Source organism: Oncorhynchus nerka, linkage group LG8 (assembly GCF_034236695.1).
Source record: "Oncorhynchus nerka isolate Pitt River linkage group LG8, Oner_Uvic_2.0, whole genome shotgun sequence".
In the NCBI taxonomy this organism is placed as follows: Eukaryota; Metazoa; Chordata; class Actinopteri; order Salmoniformes; family Salmonidae; genus Oncorhynchus; species Oncorhynchus nerka.
In genome coordinates this window covers 46,290,790-46,312,529 of record NC_088403.1, presented here as the reverse complement: position 1 = coordinate 46,312,529, position 21,740 = coordinate 46,290,790, and the positions used below count along the sequence as shown (strand labels likewise).

Below are 21,740 nucleotides of genomic sequence, written 5' to 3'. Positions count from 1 at the left end.
TTATGTCTCTGTATCCAGTATGAAGAAAGTTAGCGCAATGACTGGAAGTCTATGGGTATCTGAAAATAGTCAAGCGCGAGTGTTAGTTCAATCGAGTACAGGCTTAACTGAATGAACAACAGAGACGAATACAATATGGAATTTTCTTAACTAGTTTGGGGTAAGGCCTCAACTCCGAGGGATGCTCCTCGGAGGCGGATGCTGATGACAGGTTGCTATGCTTTTATTTCTTTTTTTACGGGTAGGGGGGTGCTGTGGGGTTATTAAGGATACTCTTTGAAGAGGTTTCAGATGTTTTCGGGGGTTGGGCAGGGACTCTGCTGTCCTATCATCAGGGGGAAGCAGGTTCAACTATTGGGGTGCCAGGACAGGGAAGAGATTTGACTGGGCTGAGCGGGAGCTGCCCTCCTGTAGGGGTCAGAGGGCCAAGAGACCAGAGGTGGCAGAACGGAGTACTTGGGTTGGGGTGTTGGGTTTGAGCAGAGCCTGAAGGTAAGGAGGGACAGTTCCTCTTGCTGCTCCGTAGGTAAGCACCATGGTCTCGTAGGCGATGCGAGCTTCGACTGGAAGCCAGTGGAGTGTGCGAAGGAGCGGGGTGACATGGAGAACTTGGGGAAGGTTGATCTTGGGAACTACTTTTGACCAGAGCTCTATGGGTCTTGGTCTAAAGTATTGCACTACATAGGGAATAGGGTGCCATATGGGACGCACGCTAGAGGGTGAGGGGAGTGAAATAGAGAGAATTCCCCCAAGGCTCATTCCCCTTCATTTCCATGGAAATGGAAGACTTCAGCAGTATTACACCACACCACAGGAAAGAGAAGTGATGACTCCCAGTTGGGTACTAAAGTAAAAGGCCTGGCGATCGGGCCTTCTAGTCTATTTACTGTATGTCTCTGTGTGTATGTGTGTGTGTGTGTGTCAGTGTCAGCAAGTAAGCGTTTCTGTTTACAAGGAAATGAGCAGAGCTCTCCCTAGAGAGCTGAATCAGTTGATGATGTTCTCTTGGTAGAACACACACACACTGTTCCGGCTGACTATTTACCTCTACAGTCCTATATTCCCTAGAGCACAATTCAGTTCACTCACACACATACACACACACACATTGACTCGAACTCTGCACTCACTTTGCATTAAAAATGGAGTTTCTTCCTATGAATAATGCCGGTGTTCCAGTGCAGAGTAGAGAGACTTGGAAGGTTAGATGGAGGTTAACCTTTCTCTGGACTGGGAAGTCTGGACTCACTGTCTGGGACTAGCTGTGTCGTAGAGAGCACTGTCTGGGACTAGCTGTGTCGTAGAGAGCACTGTCTGAGACTAGCTATGCCATAGAGAGCACTGTCTGGGACTAGCTGTGCCCTAGAGAGCACTGTCTGTGACTAGCTGTTTCCTAGAGAGTACTGTCTGGGACTAGCTGTGTCGTAGAGAGCACTGTCTGGGACTAGCTGTGTCGTAGAGAGCAGTGTCTGGGACTAGCTGTGCCGTAGAGATCACTGTCTGGGACTAGCTGTGTCATAGAGAGCACTGTCTGGGACTAGCTGTGCCGTAGAGAGCACTGTCTGGGACTAGCTGTGTCATAGAGAGCACTGTCTGTGACTAGCTGTGCCCTAGAGAGCACTGTCTGGGACTAGCTGTGTCGTATAGAGCACTGTCTGGGACTAGCTGTGTCGTAGAGAGCAATGTCTGTGACTAGCTGTGTCGTAGAGAGCACTGTCTGTGACTAGCTGTGTCGTAGAGAGCAATGTCTGGGACTAGCTGTGCCCTAGAGAGCACTGTCTGGGACTAGCTGTACCCTAGAGAGCACTGTCTGGGACTAGCTGTGCCCTAGAGAGCACTGTCTGGGACTGACAGGTTTGCTCTGTTAACGCAACTAGACACCCACTCTCTTTCTCTCTTACTCTGCTCTCTTTGGCTCTTCATCCTTTCACTTTCTTTCTCTATCTCTCTATCTGGCTCTCTGTTGCGGTCTCTCTGTCTCTCACTCACGCACTCACACACACAAACACACACTCTCTTGCTCATAGGTGGAAGGAATTGAGAGAATAACAAGGTTTATTTTCAGTCTACTCATGCTCATTATCTGTAACCAGAGAATTTAATCACCATCCTTCTGGACTTGAGCCTTCACACTTATCTCTCCATTCATCTAACCTGCGCCCCAAATTGCATCCTATTCCCTACATAGTGCACTGCTTTTGACCAGGGCCCATAAGGTAGTGTGGTATATAGGGGATTTGGTAGTGCACTATATAGGGAATAGGGTGCCATTTGGGTCGCTACCATTGACTGTAGTAGTAATAGAATCAGAGCACAGTCTATTTTAAGTTTCAGAATGAATCGCTTCCTGTGACTGGAATAATGCTTCTCTTGTTCTCTCTTCTCTTCCTCTCTCTCTGTTGTGAAGGTTGGTGATGGAGGCTCCAGAGAGAGGGGGTTGACTATAGATCCTGCACTAACCAACCCCTCTCTTGCTGGGCATGGAAGGGCCGCAGGGCTGGGGTCCGGCCTGACCTCTATACGTGCTAGTGGTGAGGAGGAGAGCAGCGGCCATCACCCTCTCCTTTCTGCCCAACAACCGCCCCTGACCCCTACCTTCTCCCTCAAAAGTAAACACGGCACCCCTCTGCCCAAAATCGCCCTTTTCAGGCGGCCGGTGAAATGGGAACCCCCCCAGTCCTGTCAGGAAAAAGCAAGGACCTTGCAAAGGGGCCAGGAGTGGTGCAAAACCCAAACCCCCAAACAACCAGACCTGACCCCAGCCTTTAGCCTAGACCCCCGAGCCAAGACCAAGACCTTCCACAAGACTGAGGGAACCAAGAGTGTTGCTCTAACCCCTAACCCCCCACATCGACCCCCAGCCAACCCAGTTAGGCCAAAACAGGGGGTCCCAATGGGGGAGAGGGGGCTTGAATCAACCAGGGACCATTCTAGTTCAGACACTCCTCAGCATAGATCCTCCAAAACCCCCAAACCACCCAAGCCGAAGCGGGCCAAACCTGGGCCTAATCAGTGTCAACTCACCCCAGAAACTGAACCAGAGGGGGGAAGCGGTGCCGGTGACCCCCGGGCCCAGTCCAACCAATCCAAAACCTGTCTGACTACAGCCATGATCTCTGACCCCAGAGTAAGGGATGCTGGGAAGTTGAGTCCTGAAGAGAGAGCCAGGGTGCTGGAGGAGGCAGGGCAGGCCAGTGCGCTGGTTCTGACCATGGTCTACCAGGACGGAACCACTCAGATGGACCCAGAACAGGTGGGCAAGAGTTGGCGAGGCCGGATTGGCAGTTTACTTTTGACCTTCCAGAAAAGCAAAGCAATGTTTCTAACCTCAGTCCAGTAGACCTGGGCAGAATAGTTTTTATTTAGTAGCTAATTAGAAATACCAATTTTTCAAATACTCAAGGTGGTCAAATATAACCAATCAACTAATGGCAATTATTTCCTTTGATATCCGAATAAAGGTCTTAGAAAATACAATATATAAACCAATATTTTAAAATATTTTAAATACCTCTCAGAAAAACAAATCATATTTGAAGGCATTTGATATGCAAGTTATTTGAAAACCGAACAAATATTTATTTGATGAAGAACAAAAAAAACTACAACAGTTACTTTTTTTTAACCTTTATTTAACTAGGCAAGTCAGTTAATTAAGAACAAATTCTTAATTTCAATGACAGCCTAGGAACAGTGGGTTAACGACAGATTTGTACCTTGTCAGCTCGGGGATTTGAACTTGCAACTTTCCGGTTACTAGTCCAACGCTCTAACCGCTAGGCTACCCTGCCGCCCCAACTTTATTCAGTCAATCATATGATCATTAGCACATATATCCTCGAATGAAATACGTAATGATTGAAGAAAAATAAATAAAGACACGCTAAACAATATGAACTAAGTAATGGAAAGTAATAGAAACGTAAACCAAACAGGCATTTAGCTAGATGTAGAAATGTGTTTGTGAGGGACATGGAGTCATCTCAACATTAGAGTAGACCACTTTTGCATTTTCAAAATTACTGAAATACATACATAATGAGACATAGGGTGATACAATACCTATGTAACAACACTAGACATGTCATTTTGTTATTACTACATTGTTACATAGACATTGCTTTATAATTGCATAATAATGGAATGATTAAGAACAGTCACTATTCCTCTTGTGTACAGTAGTGACAAAACATCTCAGCTCGTTGCAATGCAATTTAAATACAATTACCGAAGTATTATGTAACATCATGCTAATAAAATGTTGCTCTAAAAGTAATTCCAGGCACAAGAACACTTTAATTTGACTGAAAATACTAACAATAACTGTTCAAACATGACTATTAGGTCAAGGGAACTAAATATCTCAAAACTGCCTTGTTGAATCAACTACAGCCGACATAAGTGGAAAATCATGTTGATTTGTGTTCTGATTCAAATATCCCTTTGTAGCTCGAAATGTGAGCATACAACTTCCTGTTCGCAACGTTACCAAATGGCTTTGCATTACTCTGCAGTATTTTCAGGTATCGCAAAATGAATTGTTGCTTGGAGTGTCGCAACTTATTTATACTTATCATCTGTACTTCATCTGTGCTATACTATATCATCTGGATGTAGTGGTGCTACTGCTGTAAGCCTGGCAAGCAAGGCTAAGCTGTGTCCCAAATGGCACCCTCATTCCCTACGTAGTGCACTACTTTTGACCTGGGCTTATAGGGAATAGGCACTATATAGGAAATAGGGTGCCATTTGGGACGGACTGCATTTATGTTGTTATGTCTACTCTCTGTGTGTCCTATAGACCCTCGGTCTGTCAGTGTGTGGGGTCCTATAGCTGCAGCAACTACGTAAGTATGCTGGTTGGCCATATTCACTAATATTAACTGCTCTCTTGTCTATGTGTCCCGTAGAAGCTCAGTCCGTCAGTGTGTGGGGTGCTGGTGATGTTGAAAAGAGATCTGGACCAGACTGGACCAGTACCAGGACCAGAGGAGGGGGTGGCACAACGAGACAGTCTGGTCTACCTCAGACTGGAACAGAAACCTGCATGGGCCCAGAGCCACCATGACCACAACCTAGACCTCTTCAATAGGTATGGTATATGTGTGGGAGGGAGGATAGGTGCACTACATAGTACAAGTCTGGGGGGGAATACCACTGACGTTTTGCGTCCCTCCCTGTGTTTGTGTGTCCTGTAGAGAGATGCTGCTGCAGGTAGTGTCAGGGTCTCAACTGGTGGTGTGTTACAAGGCCAAAGACCTGCTCCGTACAGCACTGCAGCACTACAGACCAGACCTACACTGGAAACAATGTAACTTTGATAAGGCTGTTAAGAACTCCCTCCATCTGAGCTCTGTTGGGATTTGGGATCTGTTGGGATCCCAAATGGGATTTGGGATTACAACATTAATCTGCTGTGTTCATCCCCCACCCCCCAGTCTCATCTTGTCGCATCCAGGACCCCCAGGTAGCAGCCTGGCTATTGGACCCAGCTGACCCATCTTCCTGCTTCACCAACCTGCTCACCAAACACTGTAGGACACCCCCCAGAACCCCCACACCTGCCCTGGGGGCAAGGAAGGTCTGTAGCACCAAACAATACAACTGGTCTCTCTGGCACACCGGCCATCAATTCCGCCATTGAAGCAGAAGACACCACCAATCCTGGTCCAGAATATCGATACGGTGTGCAGGCTTTATTTCCAGCCCAGCATCACCACACCTAATTCAACTGATCTCTCATTTTTGTCCTTTATCTGGAGCCCTGCACAAGCATGAAATTTAGGCCCGAGCTCTACCCATGCCCGCGACGTTCAAGCCCTACCCAACCCGGGTCCCATTGCTTCTGCCAAATTGAAGACCCGGCCGTACTCGAAATCAGAAATAACTTTCTCTGTCAGTATATCCATTAGCTGCTCCTCTGTCCGTCCCCCGCTCCTTGCACGGCCCCCTCTTCCCTGCGTGTGTGAGTATCCACAGCAACGGCTCCGCTGGGCCACCTGCTCAATGACTACGAGACGTGAGAGAGCTGTTAGCCGGCTACGTTTCGTCACTCGAAACTCTGACCAAACTCACAGAACATTATTGTTTTCTGTGATTGATATAATCTCTCCTGTCGACTCCGTACATTTGACGAGGTTCAAGCACCTCTAACACCATGTTATGATCTTAGTCAGATACGGCTGTACAGAGAGACACTGCACAGCGTAGTATGAGCAAATAGCTCTGCCTCAAAATGTAAGCGATCAATTTAGTCTTGAAAATGATTACCTACACTGGCCCGTACCCTATCTCCCCCCTCTCTCTCTGTCAGGTGTACCAGGTCATCTCCAGTCTGTCTCTGCTCTACCAGCTGAATATGGAGCTACGCTCTAAACTACAGGTCAGTCCCTCCCTGAGGTTTCATGAGACCATGAAACTTCTCAGACATATGAGCCTCTCTCTTGTAGTACGCACACACACACACACACACACTGATACACAAACACGTTTTGTTCTCCTGTCCTCGTGGGGATTTCCATTCAAAATCCTAGTTTCCCTTTGCCACAAGGGAGAAGTTTCCATGTTTTACTATGCTTGTTGGGACTTTTGTGGATTTCAGGTCTTTATTTGTATTGCATTTAAGTCTTTTAATTAATTTTTATCTTATTAACACTTTATTCTAGCTAGCTATTTGTGTAGGTAGCTGTCAAGTAAACAAATTTTTTTTTTTTTAAACACACACACACACACACACATCCTACCTTACTGTCTCTCTGTGTATCCAGAGCCAAGGTCTGTGGGAGCTGTACTCTAACATGGAGCTGACTATGATCCCTGTGCTGGCAGGTAAGGACATCATGTTGAGAGGTCATCACGATCCTATCACCTGACCATGCTGAGCTCCTATAACTAGAGGTGAAAGGAGACAAGCAGGAAGGACATGAGGAATCAAGGAAATGTAGTTGACATTCTGTCTAGGCCTATATGTATGTGTACTCTGCTACTATTTATATCATGCTACTCTGGTTCTCTAAGCCATGGAGAGCCACAGGATCCATGTGGACACGGAGTCCCTAAAGACAACATCAGAGATGCTGGGGGTAAGAACTATAATTGCAGTACTGTAAAAGGGAGAAAACAGAGAGGGTTTAAGTAGTACACACACACACACACACACCATGATGCCTCCAGTAGGTGGATGTTTGGAGAGTGTGTCCTGTGTCTTGCTGTGCTCTAAAAATAGAAAGGAGAGTCTGTCTGTTTCCTTCCTTTAGGGTGGAGTGTTGCAGTAGGAATGAGCATCGCCGTCTTACACACACTCACTAACGCACGCACACACACGCTAGCTTGCGCGCACACACCACGCACGGATAAAAAATTGCTGTGATAATCCAGCAGAATACTAACCAAACTTTTCTTCTGTTTCTCACGACGACCCACACACAACACACAACACATGATGAGGATGCAAAGGAGGAGAGAGGGAGGAAGGGAGAGAGAGAGAATGGTTTAGGGATAATAAGTTGCAAGGGAGAATGGAGAAGTACTAACATAATCATATTCTGAACCGAAGTGTTTGTTTTTCAGTGTGTGTGTGTGTGTGACACCTACACAGTGTAAGCACATTACAAGTCTAACTGAAACAGACAGTGCTTTTAAACGACTGACAGAGACCTGGAGAGAGAAAGAGAGAAGAAAAAGGGGAGGGAGAGACTCATGGAGGAGACGAGGGAGAGACGCACCGAAGACTGACAGAGAGAAATGGAGAAAACGGAGAGAGGAGGGAAACAGAAGGGAGGACAAGAGGGGTGGTAAAATGGAGATGCAGGGACGAATAAAAAAAGAGAGTAAAGTGGGAGAGAGTGACATAACAAAGTGACGTTTTAGATGTACATTCCCCACCGCAGGAGGACAATTAGGAAAATGTTAATTCAGATATCTGACAGTATATCAAATCAAATGTTATTTGTCACATGCGTCGAACACAACATGTGTACACCTCACTGTGAAACGCTTACTTACAAGCCCTTCATCAACAATGTAGTTTTAAGGGAAATAAGTTTTGAAAATATTGACACAATAAAGTAAAAAATAAATAAATCAAAGAGTAACAATAAAATAGCAATAACGAGGCAATATACAGAGGGTTGCCAAGTCAATGTGCGGAGGTACAGGTTAGTCGAGGTAAATGAGGTAGTATGTACAGTACCTGTCAAACTTTTAGACACACCTACTCATTCCAGGATTTTTTTATTATTCTTTTTTACTCTTTTCTACATTGTGGATTAACAGTGAAGACATCACAACTATGAAATAACACATTTTCATTCATGTAGTAAGCAAAAACAGTGTTCAACAAATCAAAATATATTTATATTTGGCTTCAAAGTAGCCACCCTTTGCCTTGATGACAGCTTTGCACACTCTTGGCATTCTCTCAACCAGCTTCATGAGGAATGCTTTTCCAACAGTCTTGATGGAGTTCCCACATATGCTGAACACTTGTTGGCTGCTTTTCCTTCACTCCTCGGTCCAAACCACCTCAATTGGGTTGAGGTTGGGTGATTGTGGCAGCCAGGTCATCTGATACAGCACTCTATCACTGTCTTTGGTCAAATAGCCCTTACACATTCTGGAGGTGTGTTTTGGGTCATTGTCCTGAAAAACAAATGATAGTCATGTAGGTAGGGGTAAAGTGAACAGTGAGTAGCAACAGCAGCGTAAAAAAAAGGGGGGTGCAATGCAAATAGACCGGGCAGGCATTTGACTAGATGTTCAGGAGTCTTATGGCTTGGGGGTAGAAGCTGTTCAGAAGCTGTTCAAGCCTCTTGGACCTAGATTTGGCGCTCTGGTAACGCTTGCCGTGCGGTAGCAGAGAGAACCATATATGACGGGTGGCTGGAGCCTTTGGAGCCAATAGAGGTATTGGATGGCAATTGAGTCTTCATGTATTTGTCTGTCTCTCTCTCTTAACATGAAAGGACACTCTTAACAACAGAACATGTTGCATCGCTCTCTGAGATAAAATAACTGATTACCATATGCTTTGAAACAGAAAAAGAGAACAGAAGCAACGCACACACACACACACACACGTTATTGTGCTGTGTTGTCTGAAAGCCAGAGGGAAACCCTTTGGTGGAATGTGTTGTTTGATTTCGAGAACATAGATGAAATACATCAAACATAGGAGAACACACACACACTCTGGCACATGTATACTGGCACACAGACATTGAAGAGTGTGTATAGCAGTCAGATTAGCTCAGCTCTGCCCGAGGTTTAGGAGAGAGCAGTGATAAGTCCCTGTACTGACGATTATCTCCCTGTCCTCACAGCAACCCTTCTCTCTCCCCTCTCTCCCCCCTCTCTGTTCCTGCTCTCCCCCCGTTCTCAACCTCCCCCTCTCTTCCCCTCTTTCTGTCCCTCCCTCTCCCCCTCCCCTCCCCACTCTCTCTCTACCCCTCCTCTCTCTCCCCCCTGTCAGACTAAGATGAAGCAGCTAGAGCACGAGGCCCACCAGGCAGCAGGCCAGATGTTTCTAGTGACCAGCAGCACCCAGCTCAGGACGGTCAGTGTGTGTGTATAGGCGTGTTTATAGGTACTATGTATGTGTGTGTGCTGTCCTAATCCTGCTCTCTACAGGTTCTGTTTGAAAAGCTGCATCTGCAGGAGCGCTGTGAAAACAAGAAGCTCCCCAAGACTCTCAACAAACAACAGCAGTCTACATCTGAGGCTGTTGTGAGAGATGCACGCGCTGATACAAATACACACATTTGCATTGCCCTTCAGTAGTATGAGGTAGTGACGCCTCTCTTCTCTGTGTGTAGTTGTTGCAGCTCCAGGACCTGCACCCCCTGCCGAAGATCATTCTCGAATACAGACAGGTCAGTGATGAACACAATATGTTTGACTGACTGATTGATTGATTCATTGGTATCTGCTCACATTACTACATTACTATATGACTTTGTGTGTGTGTTTTTCTTACCCCCCAGGTTCATAAGATCAAGTCCACCTTCGTCGACGGGGTTCTGTCTTGTATGATGAGTAAGGTGAGCACAGACGCTCAGGCTGGGATTAAAGCATCTCTAAAGTAGCTGATCTTCTGCACTCCTACTCTGACAAGCTTTGTGAATATGGGGCCAAGGAGTAAAAACATTTAAATGGAGGGACCTTTCTATCTCTTCTTTATTCCCTATAACAAACACTAGAGGGCAGTACTAGTTAATTGTCTTTTGAAGCTTTTGTTTATTGCAAAAGCTCTGTATGGAAATGTAGCTTTGAGTCTGTTCTCTGGAATTTCTTAATGACATGTACAAAGGGACTTTTGATGTTTGGTTGGTTGTTACATGCTGAACTGCTCTCTTTCTTCCTCTCTCGCTTCTCTCCCTCTCCTCCCTCTCTTTATGTCCTCCCTCTTTCATTGCTCTCTCTCTGTCTCTGTCCCCAAGAACTTCATCTCATCCACATGGTACCAGACCAGTGCAGTGACTGGAAGAATCTCTGCCAAACACCCAGTGAGTCCCTCATCCTCCATCTCAGGGTTACTCATCCTTTCAACCCATCCCTTTCCTCAGCAATGTCCTTGGCTTAATTTCTCTTTCTCGCTCCCTCTTTCTCGTTCTTTCTCACTCTCGCTCGCTTTTTCAAAGTTCTCTCTTTCTCCATCTCACTCTCTGTCTTTCTCCCTATCTCGCTCTTTCTCTATCTCTCTCTTATACACACACTCTAATGTCTGATGTATTTTTGCTGATAAAAAGCTACTCTCTCTTGTCCGAACTAGAGGTCGACCGATTATGATTTTTCAATACCAATACCGATTATTGGAGGGCCAAAAAAAAAGCCAATGCCGATGTTTATATATATATATTTGTAACGATGACAATTACAACAATATTGAATGAACCCTTTTATTTGAACTTAATATAATGCATAAATAAAATCAATTTCGTCTCAAATAAATAATGAAAGATGTTACATTTGGTTTAAATAATGCAAAAACACAGTGTTGGAGAAGAAAGTAAAAGTGCAATATGTGCCATGTAAAAAAGCTAACTTTTAAGTTCCTTGCTCAGAACATGAGAACATATGAAAGCTGGTGGTTCGAATAACATGAGTCTTCAATATTCCCAGCTAAGAACTTATAGATTGTAGTTATTATAGGACTATTTCTCTCTAAACCATTTGTATTTCATATACTTTTGACTATTGGATGTTCTTATAGGCACTATAGTATTGCCAGCCTAATCTCGGAAAGGCTTAAATTCATAAACCGCTGTGCTTCAAGTACTGCGAAGAGCTGCTGGCAAACACAGGAAAGTGCTGTTTGAATTAATGCTTACGAGCCTGCTGCTGCCTACCACCGCTCAGTCAGACTGCTCTATCAAATATCAAATCATAGAACTAATTATAATATAATAAACACACAGAAATACGAACCTTAGGTCATTAATATGGTCAAATCCAGAAACTATCATTTTGAAAACGAAACGTTTATTCTTTCAGTGAAATACGGAACCGTTACGTATTTTATTGAACGGGTGGCAACCACACACAACCTTCAATGTTATGTCATAATTATGTAAAATTTTGGCAACTTAATTACGGTCTTTGTTCAGAAGAAATGGTCTTCACAAAGTTCTCAACGAGCCAGGTGGTACAAATTGCTGGATATACCCGGACTCTGCTTGCACTGAACGCAAGAGAAGCGACACAATTTCCCTAGTTAATATTGCCTGCTAACATGAATTTATTTTAACTAAATATGCAGGTTTAAAAAAAAATATACCTGTGTATTCATTTTAAGAAAGGCGTTGATGTTGATGGTTAGGTTGATTTGTGCAACGATTTAGCTTTTTCCCCGAATGCGCTTTAGTTAAATCATCAGCCGTTTGGTGAAGTAGGCTGTGATTCGATGATAAAATAACAGGCATCGCATTGATTATATGCAACGCAGGACAGGCTAGTTAAACTAGTAATATCATCAACCATGTGTGTTAACTAGTGATTATGTTAAGATTTATTGTTTTTTTATAAGATAAGTTTAATGCTAGCTAGCAACTTAGCTTGGCTCCTTGCTGTAATCTCGTAACAGGTGGTCAGCCTGCCACACAGTCTCCTCGTGGATTGCAATGTAATCGGAGTCAAAAAAAGGCTGATTACCGATTGTTATGAAAAATTGAAATCGCCGTATCGATTAATCGGTCGACCTCTAGTCCGAACCTTTCACTCAGGTTTTATTTTAGTCACAGACAGGAGAGAGAGAACTGTCTGGGTCAGAGTACTGTGGTGCGTTTATGTGTGCCCATGTGTGCTTGTAGGCTGTGGTTGTGATAGGCTCCATGGACTAGAGGGGCTCTTGCGCGCAACCACACACACAACTAGTGAGTCGGGGTGATTGAGTGAGTGAGTGCAGTAAAGCCTTTAGATTTGAGATTCTTCAAAGTAGCCACCCTTTGCCTGGATGACTGCTTTGCACACTCAACCAGCTTCATGAGGTAGTCAGTCACCTTGAATGCATTTCAATTAACAGGTGTGCCTTGTTAAATGTTAATTTGTGGAATTTATTTTTGTTTGAGCCATTCAGTTGTGTTGTGACAAGGTAGGGGTGGTATACAGAAGATAGACCTATTTGGTAAAAGACCAAGTCCATATTATGGCAAGAACAGCTCAAAAAAATGAAACGACAGTCGATCAATACTTTAAGACATGAAGGTCAGTGAATCCGGAAATTCAACATCAATTGTTCTGAAGCGACTGCATGAATCAGGCCTTCATGGTCGAATTGCTGCAAAGAAACCACTACTAAAGGACACCAATAAGAAGAATAGTCCAAATTTGAGATTTTTAGTTCTAACCGCCGTGTGTTTGAGAGATGCAGAGATGATCTCCGCATGTGTGGTTCCCACGGGGAAGCATGGAGGTGGTGGTGTGGGGCTGGTGACACTGTCAGTGATTTATTTAGAATTCAAGGCACACTTAACCAGCATGGCTACCACAGAATTCTGCAGCGATAAGCCATCCCATCTGGTTTGAGCTTAGTGGGACTGTCATTTGTTTTTCAACAGGACAATCACCCAAAACACACCTCCAGGCTGTGTAAAGGCTATTTGATAAGGAAGGAGAGGGATGGAGTGCTGCATCATGTCACGTTTGCTCCTACTCCTCCCCTCCGACGTCGCCAGAGTACTAACCACCTGTCCTGGGATTCATCATTACGCACACCTTCCAGGCAGTAGCAGCTTCCAGTGGATGGAATGAGCCTGCGCTCAGCACGTTATTTAGAAGAGGTCTGCGCGAGGAGGTCCAGACGGAACTGGCCTGCCGAGATCACAACCTCACCCTGAACTCATTGCGATGGCCATCCATCTGGATAACCTCAGGGAGCGTCGGCATCTACATTGCTTCTCTCCCTCTTTCGGGGAGTGTTTGGGATCAGAGCCTGAACCCCTTGGAGGTAGGGGTCACACGCCTTCCCGCGGCGGAATGTCGCAGACGGATGCAGCTGGGGCTCTGTCTGTACTGTGGCCAGGGAGGGCACAAGCGCCAGCGGTGTCCGTTACGTCAGAATTCCTGATCCACTGGAGCAGAGGGACGATCATGTGATGTTACATCCCTGGACTAGGAGTGATTATTACATCTACTGCTCTTCCTGTCAGACTCTTTTTAGTACCCATCATTCTGGCTGACTGTCCCTCATGCCCTGTGTCTACAGCTTTAGTAGATTCCGGTGCCGCAGGGAATTTTATGGATCAGACCCTTGTCCCCTCTCTCAATATTACTACCTACCCGCTCTCCTCTCCTTTTCAAGGTCTTGACTGTCAGCCTCTATCACACACATCACCCAACCCCTCACCGTGGAGCCCAATCACCAGGAAAACATCCCCTTCTTCATCACCAGTGCACCAGTTCACAAGATCATCCTTGGCCTACCTTGGCTTCAGTGCCATAACCCTACCATCTCACGGTCGAGGATGAGAATGGTCACCTGAATGCCGGAAGACCTGCTTTCCTGTCCCCTGTCATTCCACGTCGGTTGAGAGTCCTGTAGTTTCCCTCCAGCCCAACATCCTGGAGGAATATCAGGATCTAAAGGAAGTATTCTCCAAGACCCGCACTACCTGTCTCTCTCCTCATCACCCCTGGGACAGTGCCATTGACCAGTTTTCCGGTGCTACACCTCCGCACAGATGCATCTACCCTGTGTCAGTGGCTGAGACCCAGGTCATGGAGGACTACATACAAGAGGCGCTCCAACAGGGTTTCATCCAAAGGTCCACGTCCCCTGCGTCAGCTGGTTTCTTCTACGAGGCCAAGTAGGGAGGATTACACCCTTGTATCGACTACTGTGGACTCGATGATATCACCACAAAGTATCGGTACCCTCTCCCGCTGGTGCCGTCAGCCATCAAGCAGCTCCTCGAAGCCCGGTTATTCACAAAACTGGACCTGAGGAGTGCCTACAATCTCATTCGCATCCGGGAGGGGGATGAGTAGAAGACGGCGTTCAGCACGATGTCTGGTCTCTACGAGTACTTGGTTATGCCCTTTGGCTTAGCCAATGCTCCGTCAGTGTTCCAGGCATTCGTCAACGAGGTGTTCAGGGACATGCTTGGACTTCAGGTGATTTTGTACATCGATGACATCCTGATCTTCTCGACCACCCTGGAAGATCACATCACTCACGTTCGAGCAGTACTGTAACGCCTCTTGGCTAACCATCTGTTCATCAAGGCGGAGAAGTGCCAATTCCACCAGAGGGCGGTCTCCGTCTTGGGCTACCAAATCAGCTTGCAGGGAGTGAAGATGGAGGACAAGAGGGTAGATGCGGTAAGATCATGTCCAGTCCCAACCACCATCAACAGGTTACAACGTTTTACAATGGTTTTTGGGGTTTGCTAACAATTTATCGCCGCTTCATCAGGAACTTCAGTGCCGTCGTCGCCCCTCTCACCTCCCTCCTCAAGGGTGGGGCTCGTAGGTTGGTTTGGTCTCCAGCAGCCGACGAGGACTTTCGTCTCCTCAAGGGGCGTTTCACCTCCTCCCTATTGCTAAAACACCCAGACCCAACGCTACCTTTTGTGGTTGAGGTAGACACATCGGCAGTGGGTGTGGGGGCAATTTTGTCACAAAGACAGGGGGACCCAATAAAATTGTGTCCTTGTGCTTTCTTCTCCAAGAAACTGTCCCCCACAGAGAGGAATTACGACGTTGGCGATCGGGAGCTCTTGGTGGTGAAGTTGGCATTACAGGATACTGGCTGGAGGGTGCCAAGGAATCATTCGTCATCCTCACCGACCATCGGCACCTTGAATACATGCAGACAGCGAGGAGAATGAATCCGCGCCAAGCCAGGTGGGCCCTCTTCTTCACCAGGTTCGACATCACGCTGACCTATCGCCCAGGTTCTAAGAACATCAAGGCTGATGCCCTGTCCTGTATCTACGATACGGGAGAGGCTCCTGCCCAGAGTGCACCCATAATCCCATCCTCCCGAGTCGTGGGTCCAGTGGTTTGGGACGTAGATGTGGACTTCCACCAAGCTCTAGAGAGGGAGCCCGCACCCCGGAATGGTCCTCCCACACGCATTTACATTCCCACAGGGATAAGGGATCGGAAGATGACCTGGGCACACACAGCTGTCGTTGCTGGACATCCAGGTATTTCTCACACCGTCCATTCCATCACTGAGAAATACTGGTGGCCCACCTTGGTGCAGGATGTTACTCGGTATGTAAACTCCTGTTCCATGTGTGGTCAAACCAAGTTCCCACATAGTGCTCCAGCAGGGAAGCTCCTGCCGCTTCCCGTGCCTCAACGACCTTGGTCCCATCTATCCATTGGCTTTGTTACTGATCTTCCCCCTTCTGATGGTTTCACCAACATTCTGGTGGATGTGGATATATTCTCCAAGTCATGTCGTATATTCCCTGAGCCTGGTCTTCCCACTGCTCTCGAGGTCGCTGAGGCACTCTTCCAGCAGGTCTCCTGGCATTATGGCCTTCCGGAGGACATCGTCTCGGACCGTGGCCCCCAATTCACATCCCGAGTATGGAAGGCCTTCTCGGAGAAGCTCGGGGTCACAGTTAGCCTCACATCTGCATATCAGCCTCAGTCTAATGGGCAGGTGGAGACGATGAATCAGGAGCTGGGGAGGTTCCTGAGGAGTAACTGTCAGGACCGAAAGGGTGAGTGGGCACATTTCCTTCCTTAGGCAGAGTACGCCCAGAACTCTCTTCGTCACTCCTCCAATGGGTTGACCCCCTTCCACTGTGTGTTGGGTTTCCAGTCGGCCCTTGCCCCATGGACCCCGGTCCAGACTGCGGTTCCTGCGGAAGATGAGTGGTTCCGGCGCGTGGAGGAGGAGTGGAACAGCTCGCACTTGAGACTCCAGCGCGCTGTCCATCGTCAGAAGGAACAGGCAAACCGTCACTGCAGTGAGAGCCCTGTGTTCCATCCTGGGGATCGCGTCTGGTTCTCTACCAGGAACCTCCCACTCCGGCTGCTCTGCAGGAAACTGAGCCCCTGGTTTGTGGAGCCGTTCAAGGTTCTCTGGAGGGTCAATGAGGTGACATACAGGTTACAATTGCCCAGTCACTTCCGTATCTCACCCTCTTTTCATGTCTCTCTTTTCTGGCCAGTGGCCACCCCCCTGGATATTGAGGGGAGCCCGGCGTATGCTGACAAATCCATACTGGACTCCCGGCGTCGTGGGGGTCGGCTCCAATATGCTGTTCATTGACTACAGCTCAGCGTTCAACACCATAATGCCCTCCAAGCTCAGGACCCTGGGACTGAACACCCCCCTCTGCAACTAAATCCTGGACTCCCTGACAGGCCGCCGGCAGCAACAACAGATCCACCATGCTGACCCTCAAAACAGGTGCCCCTCAGGGGTGCATGCTTTGTCCCCTTCTGTACTCCCTGTTTACCCACAACTATGTGGCTGTGCACAACTCCAACACAATCATTAAGTTTGTTGACGACACAATGGTGGTAGGCCTGATCCCCGACCACAATGAGACAGCCTATAGGGAGGTGGTCAGGGCTGTGTGCTGCCAGGACAATAACCTCTCCCTCAATGTCAGTAAGACAAATTTACATCGATGGGGCTGTAGTGGAGCGGATCAAGAGCTTCAAGTTCCCCGTTGTCCACATCACTAAGGACCTATCGCGGTTCAAACACACCAACACAGTGGTGAAGAGGGCATGACAACGCCTCTTCCTCAAGAGGCTGAAAATATTTGGCATCAACCCTCAGATCCTCAAAGTTCCCCAGCTGCACCATTGAGAACATATTGACTGGCTGCATCACTGCTTAGTATGGCAACAGCTTGGCATACGACCGCAAGGGTCTACAGAGGATATTTATCAATACTTTATATTATTTCTCGATTTTCTTTCTCGCTGCGTTGTCGGGAATGGCCCGTAAGTAAGCATTTCACTATTAGTCTGCACCTGTTGTTGTCAAATAACTTTTTATTTCATTTAACACACACAGGCACTGATGCGCTTTACCTTATACACACAACCACATATTCAAATGAGGCATATTGCAGAGCGATACGCTTTCATCTGAAAGGAGTTCATTTGAGGTAAATGCAATCTGCAATAACAAAACGGAACAACTATAAACGCACAGAGTTTGAAAAGACGTAACGCATCGACCAAGCCAAAACAAAGGGATTCTTCTCTTTCTGCCAGCTTCATCTTGCCCCAATAATATGTGCAGCATGTCCCAGTCTCTCATCTCACGCACACAGCAGCAGACGGCTCACAAACACCCTCTATCTCTCTCTCTCTCTTTCGTTCTCTGTGTCTTCCCCCCCACCCCCCACAGAGACACACACCCAAAAGCAGTTGGCACATACACACACACTGACATGGATGCCCTTGACAGTGAAACCAAAGAATGCAAATGAGATCAAGCTTCCTCTCTCCTTTTTCCCCCTCTCTCTTCCTTTTTTCTCTCGTTTGGCTGGTTTGAAACGGCGGGGCCCAAAAAGCATTTAGATTTTCGTGCCTCTCTTCTCTGCAGCATTTTCTTTCTTTCTCTCTCTCTCTCTTTCAGTCTCTCCATCACTATCTTTCTCTCCCCCTCTCTTTCTCCTTCTGTCTCTCCCTCCATTCTCTCTCTTCTGAGTTTGTCTGCCAAAGCTTTGAATCAGGTTCATTTCTGGTCCTTTTATGTTTATGATGATGTTCACACACACTTGAATACGATTTAAACACCCTCACGCACGTGCTTGCGAGCGCACACACACACACACTCTCTCTTTCTCTGCCTCTCAGCCTGTGTATATGGGTGTGGGTTAGAGATGAGAGCAGCACAGGGGACCTCATTCATGACTGTGTAATTTTAAAAAGGCAGTAGTCTTGCACTGTGCTAGGAGCAGCAGTCAGGGACATAGACTACAAATGAATAAGGTGCAGGGTGGTAGTCCATTCAGTATGGATTCACTGTGAGGGAACCCAGTATTGGATCACTGTTAGGGAGCCATTTGATGTAGGATTGAGTTGGGGTTGTGTGTGTGCCTGTGTGCTTTTCTCCTGTGATGACTCTGTGATTAAATTGGTGCAGTGTGATTAAATCACTGCACACCCGCACAGCAATCCCCATCTGTTTAACATGGGGGTCCACTGGGACCATTCTCTCTTTCTCCCTCTCCCCATCCTTTCTCCTCACTGTCACTCCCTAATCTCTCTCTCTCTCTCTCTCTTTCTTTCTTTCTTTCTTTCTTTCTTTCTCTTCCCCCAACCCATCTTTTTTCCTCACTGTCACTCCCCAACCTCCTCCTCTTAGAGCACTGTCATGAGTCTCACCCCCTCTAGGGAGTCTCAAAGAAGAAACTGCATACATAGAAGCATCTCAGACACAATGTGTGTGTATGTTGGTGAGGAGTGTGCTCTTGAAGAAGGGGAAGATGGTGCCTCAGCACAGGCTCATTTGTGTTGAGTTGCTTAGATGTACAGTGTCTTGCGAAAGTATTCACCCTCCTTGGTATTTTTCCTATTTTGTTGCCTTACAACTTGTAATTTAAATTGATTTTTGGGGGGTTTGTATCATTTGATTTACACAACATACCTACCACTTTGAATATGCAAAATATGTTTTTATTGTGAAACAAACAAGAAATAAGCCAAAAAAACTGAAAACTTGAGCGTGCATAACTATTCACCCCCCCCCAACGTCAGTATTTTGTAGAGACACCTTTTGCAGCAATTACAGCTGCAAGTCTCTTGGGTATGTCTCTATAAGCTTGGCACATCTAGCCACTGGGATTTTTGCCCATTCTTCAAGGCAAAACTGCTCCAGCTCCTTCAAGTTGGATGGGTTCCGCTGGTGTACAGAAATCTTTGTCATACCACAGATTCTCAATTGGATTGAGGTCTGGGCTTTGACTAGGCCATTCCAAGACATTTAAATGTTTCCCCTTAAACCACTCAAGTGTTGCTTTAGCAGTTTGCTTAGGGTCATTGTCCTGCTGGAAGGTGAACCTCCGTCCCAGTCTCAAATCTCTGGAAGACTGAAACAGGTTTCCCTCAAGAATTTCCCTGTATTTAACGCCATCCATCATTCCTTCAATTCTGACCAGTCTCCCAGACCCTGCCGATGGAAAAACATCCCCACAGCATGATGCTGTCACCACCATGCTTCACTATGGGGATGATGTTCTCGGGATGATGAAAGGTGTTGGTTGTGCGCCAGACATAGTGTTTCCCTTGATGGCCAAAAAGCTCAATTTTAGTCTCAACTGACCAGAGTACCTTCTTCCATATGTTTGGGGAGTCTCCCACATGCCTTTTGGCGAACACCAAACGTGTTTGCTTATTTTTTTCTTTAAGCAATGACTTTTTTCTGGCCACTCTTCCGTAAGGCCCAGCTCTGTGGAGTGTACGGCTTAAAGTGGTCCTATGGACAGATACTCCCATCTCCACTGTGTAGCTTTGCAGCTCCTTCAGGGTTATCTTTGGTCTCTTTGTTGCCTCTCTGATTAATGCCCTCCTTGCCTGGTCTGTGAGTGTTGGTGGGCGGCCTTCTCTTGGCAGGTTTGTAGTGGTGCCATATTCTTTCCATTTTTTAATAATGTATTTAATGGTGCTCCGTGGAATGTTCAAATTTTTGGATATTTTTTTATAACCCAACACTGATCAGTACTTCTCCACAACTTTGTCCCTGACCTGTTTGGAGAGCTCCTTGCTTGGTGGTGCCCCTTGCTTAGTGGTGTTGCAGACTCTGGGGCCTTTCAGAACAGGTGTATATGTACTGAGATCATGTGACACTTAGATTGCACACAGGTGGACTTTATTTCACTAATTATGTGACTTTTGAAGTTAATTGGTTGCACCAGATCTTATTTAGGGACTTCATAGCAAAGGGGGTGAATACATATGCACGCACCACTTTTCATTTTTTAAATATTTGTAATTTTTTGAAACAAGTTATTTTTTAAATTTCACTTAATCAATTTTGGACTGTTTTGTGTATGTCCATTACATACATTACAATCCATTTAAATTACAGGTTGTAATGCAACAAAATAAGAAAAACACCAAGGGGTGAATACTTTTGCAAGGCACTGTACAGCAGTGTCATACACCCACCCCACACTATCTCAATCTGTCTTTCTCTTTCACACACACACTGCGCTCACACACACACACTCACTTTCTTTTTAACACACATTAATTGTGCGCAGTGCACACACTGCACACTAGAGGTCAACCGACTATGATTTTTCAACGCCAATACCGATTATTGGAGGACCAAAAAAAAGCCGAAACTGATTAATCGGACGATTTTTATATACATATTTAATAATGACAATTGCAACAATATTGAATGAGCAATTAACACTTTTATTTTAACACATAAATAAAATCAATTTAGTCTCAAATAAATAATGAAACATGTTCAATTTGGTTTAAATAATGCAAAAACACAGTTGGAGAAGAAAGTAAAAGTGCAATATGTAAAAAAGCTAACATTTAGAAAATGTTTAGAACATGAGAACAAATTAAAGTTGGTGGTTCCTTTTAACATGAGTCGTCAATATTCCCAGTTAAAAAGTTTTTTAGGTTGTCATTATTCTAGGAAATATGACACATCGACTATTTCTCTCTATACCATTTGTATTTCATATATCCTTTTGACTATTGGATGTTCTTATAGGCACTTTAGTATTGCCAGCCTAATCTCAGGAGTTTGATAGGCTTGAAGTCATAAACAGCACTGTGCTTCAAACATTACTAAGAGCTGCTGGCAAACGCAGTGAAGTGCTGTTTGAATGAATGCTTACGAGCCTGCTGCTGCCTTCCGCCACTCAGTCAGATTGCTCTATCAAATATCAAATCATAGACTTAATTATAGTATAATTAACACACAGAAATACGAGCCTTTGGTCAGTAATATGGTAAAATCCGGAAACTATAATTTTGAAAACAAAACGTTTATTCTTTCAGTGAAATACGTAACCGTTTCGTATTTTATCGAACGGGTGTCAACCCTAAGTCTACATATTGAGGTTACATTGCACAACCTTCAATGTTATATCATAATTATGTAAAATTCTGGCAAATTAATTACGGTCTTTGTTAAGAAGAAATGGTCTTTACAAAGTTCGCAACGAGCCAGGCGGCCAAGAGAAGTGACAATTTATCTAGTTAATATTGCCTGCTAACATGCATTTATTTGAACTAAATATGCAGGTTTTAAAAAATATACTTCTGTGTATTGATTTTAAGAAAGGCATTGA

General features: G+C 45.7%; 1 protein-coding gene across 1 annotated transcript in view; it reads left to right on the top strand.

The window, feature by feature from the left end:
• The window catches only part of poln (polymerase (DNA directed) nu), an 81,595-nt gene that overhangs the window by 7,737 nt on the left and 52,118 nt on the right, over nt 1-21,740 (top strand). The window contains exons 6-18 of the mRNA XM_065021137.1: nt 527-618; nt 2,408-3,253; nt 4,911-5,092; nt 5,199-5,311; nt 5,439-5,534; nt 6,255-6,382; nt 6,768-6,828; nt 7,018-7,082; nt 9,470-9,553; nt 9,628-9,723; nt 9,813-9,869; nt 9,981-10,037; nt 10,437-10,502. Of these exons, the coding sequence (XP_064877209.1) occupies nt 527-618; nt 2,408-3,253; nt 4,911-5,092; nt 5,199-5,311; nt 5,439-5,534; nt 6,255-6,382; nt 6,768-6,828; nt 7,018-7,082; nt 9,470-9,553; nt 9,628-9,723; nt 9,813-9,869; nt 9,981-10,037; nt 10,437-10,502 (1,943 nt within the window). The remainder of the gene's footprint in view (nt 1-526; nt 619-2,407; nt 3,254-4,910; nt 5,093-5,198; nt 5,312-5,438; nt 5,535-6,254; nt 6,383-6,767; nt 6,829-7,017; nt 7,083-9,469; nt 9,554-9,627; nt 9,724-9,812; nt 9,870-9,980; nt 10,038-10,436; nt 10,503-21,740) is intronic.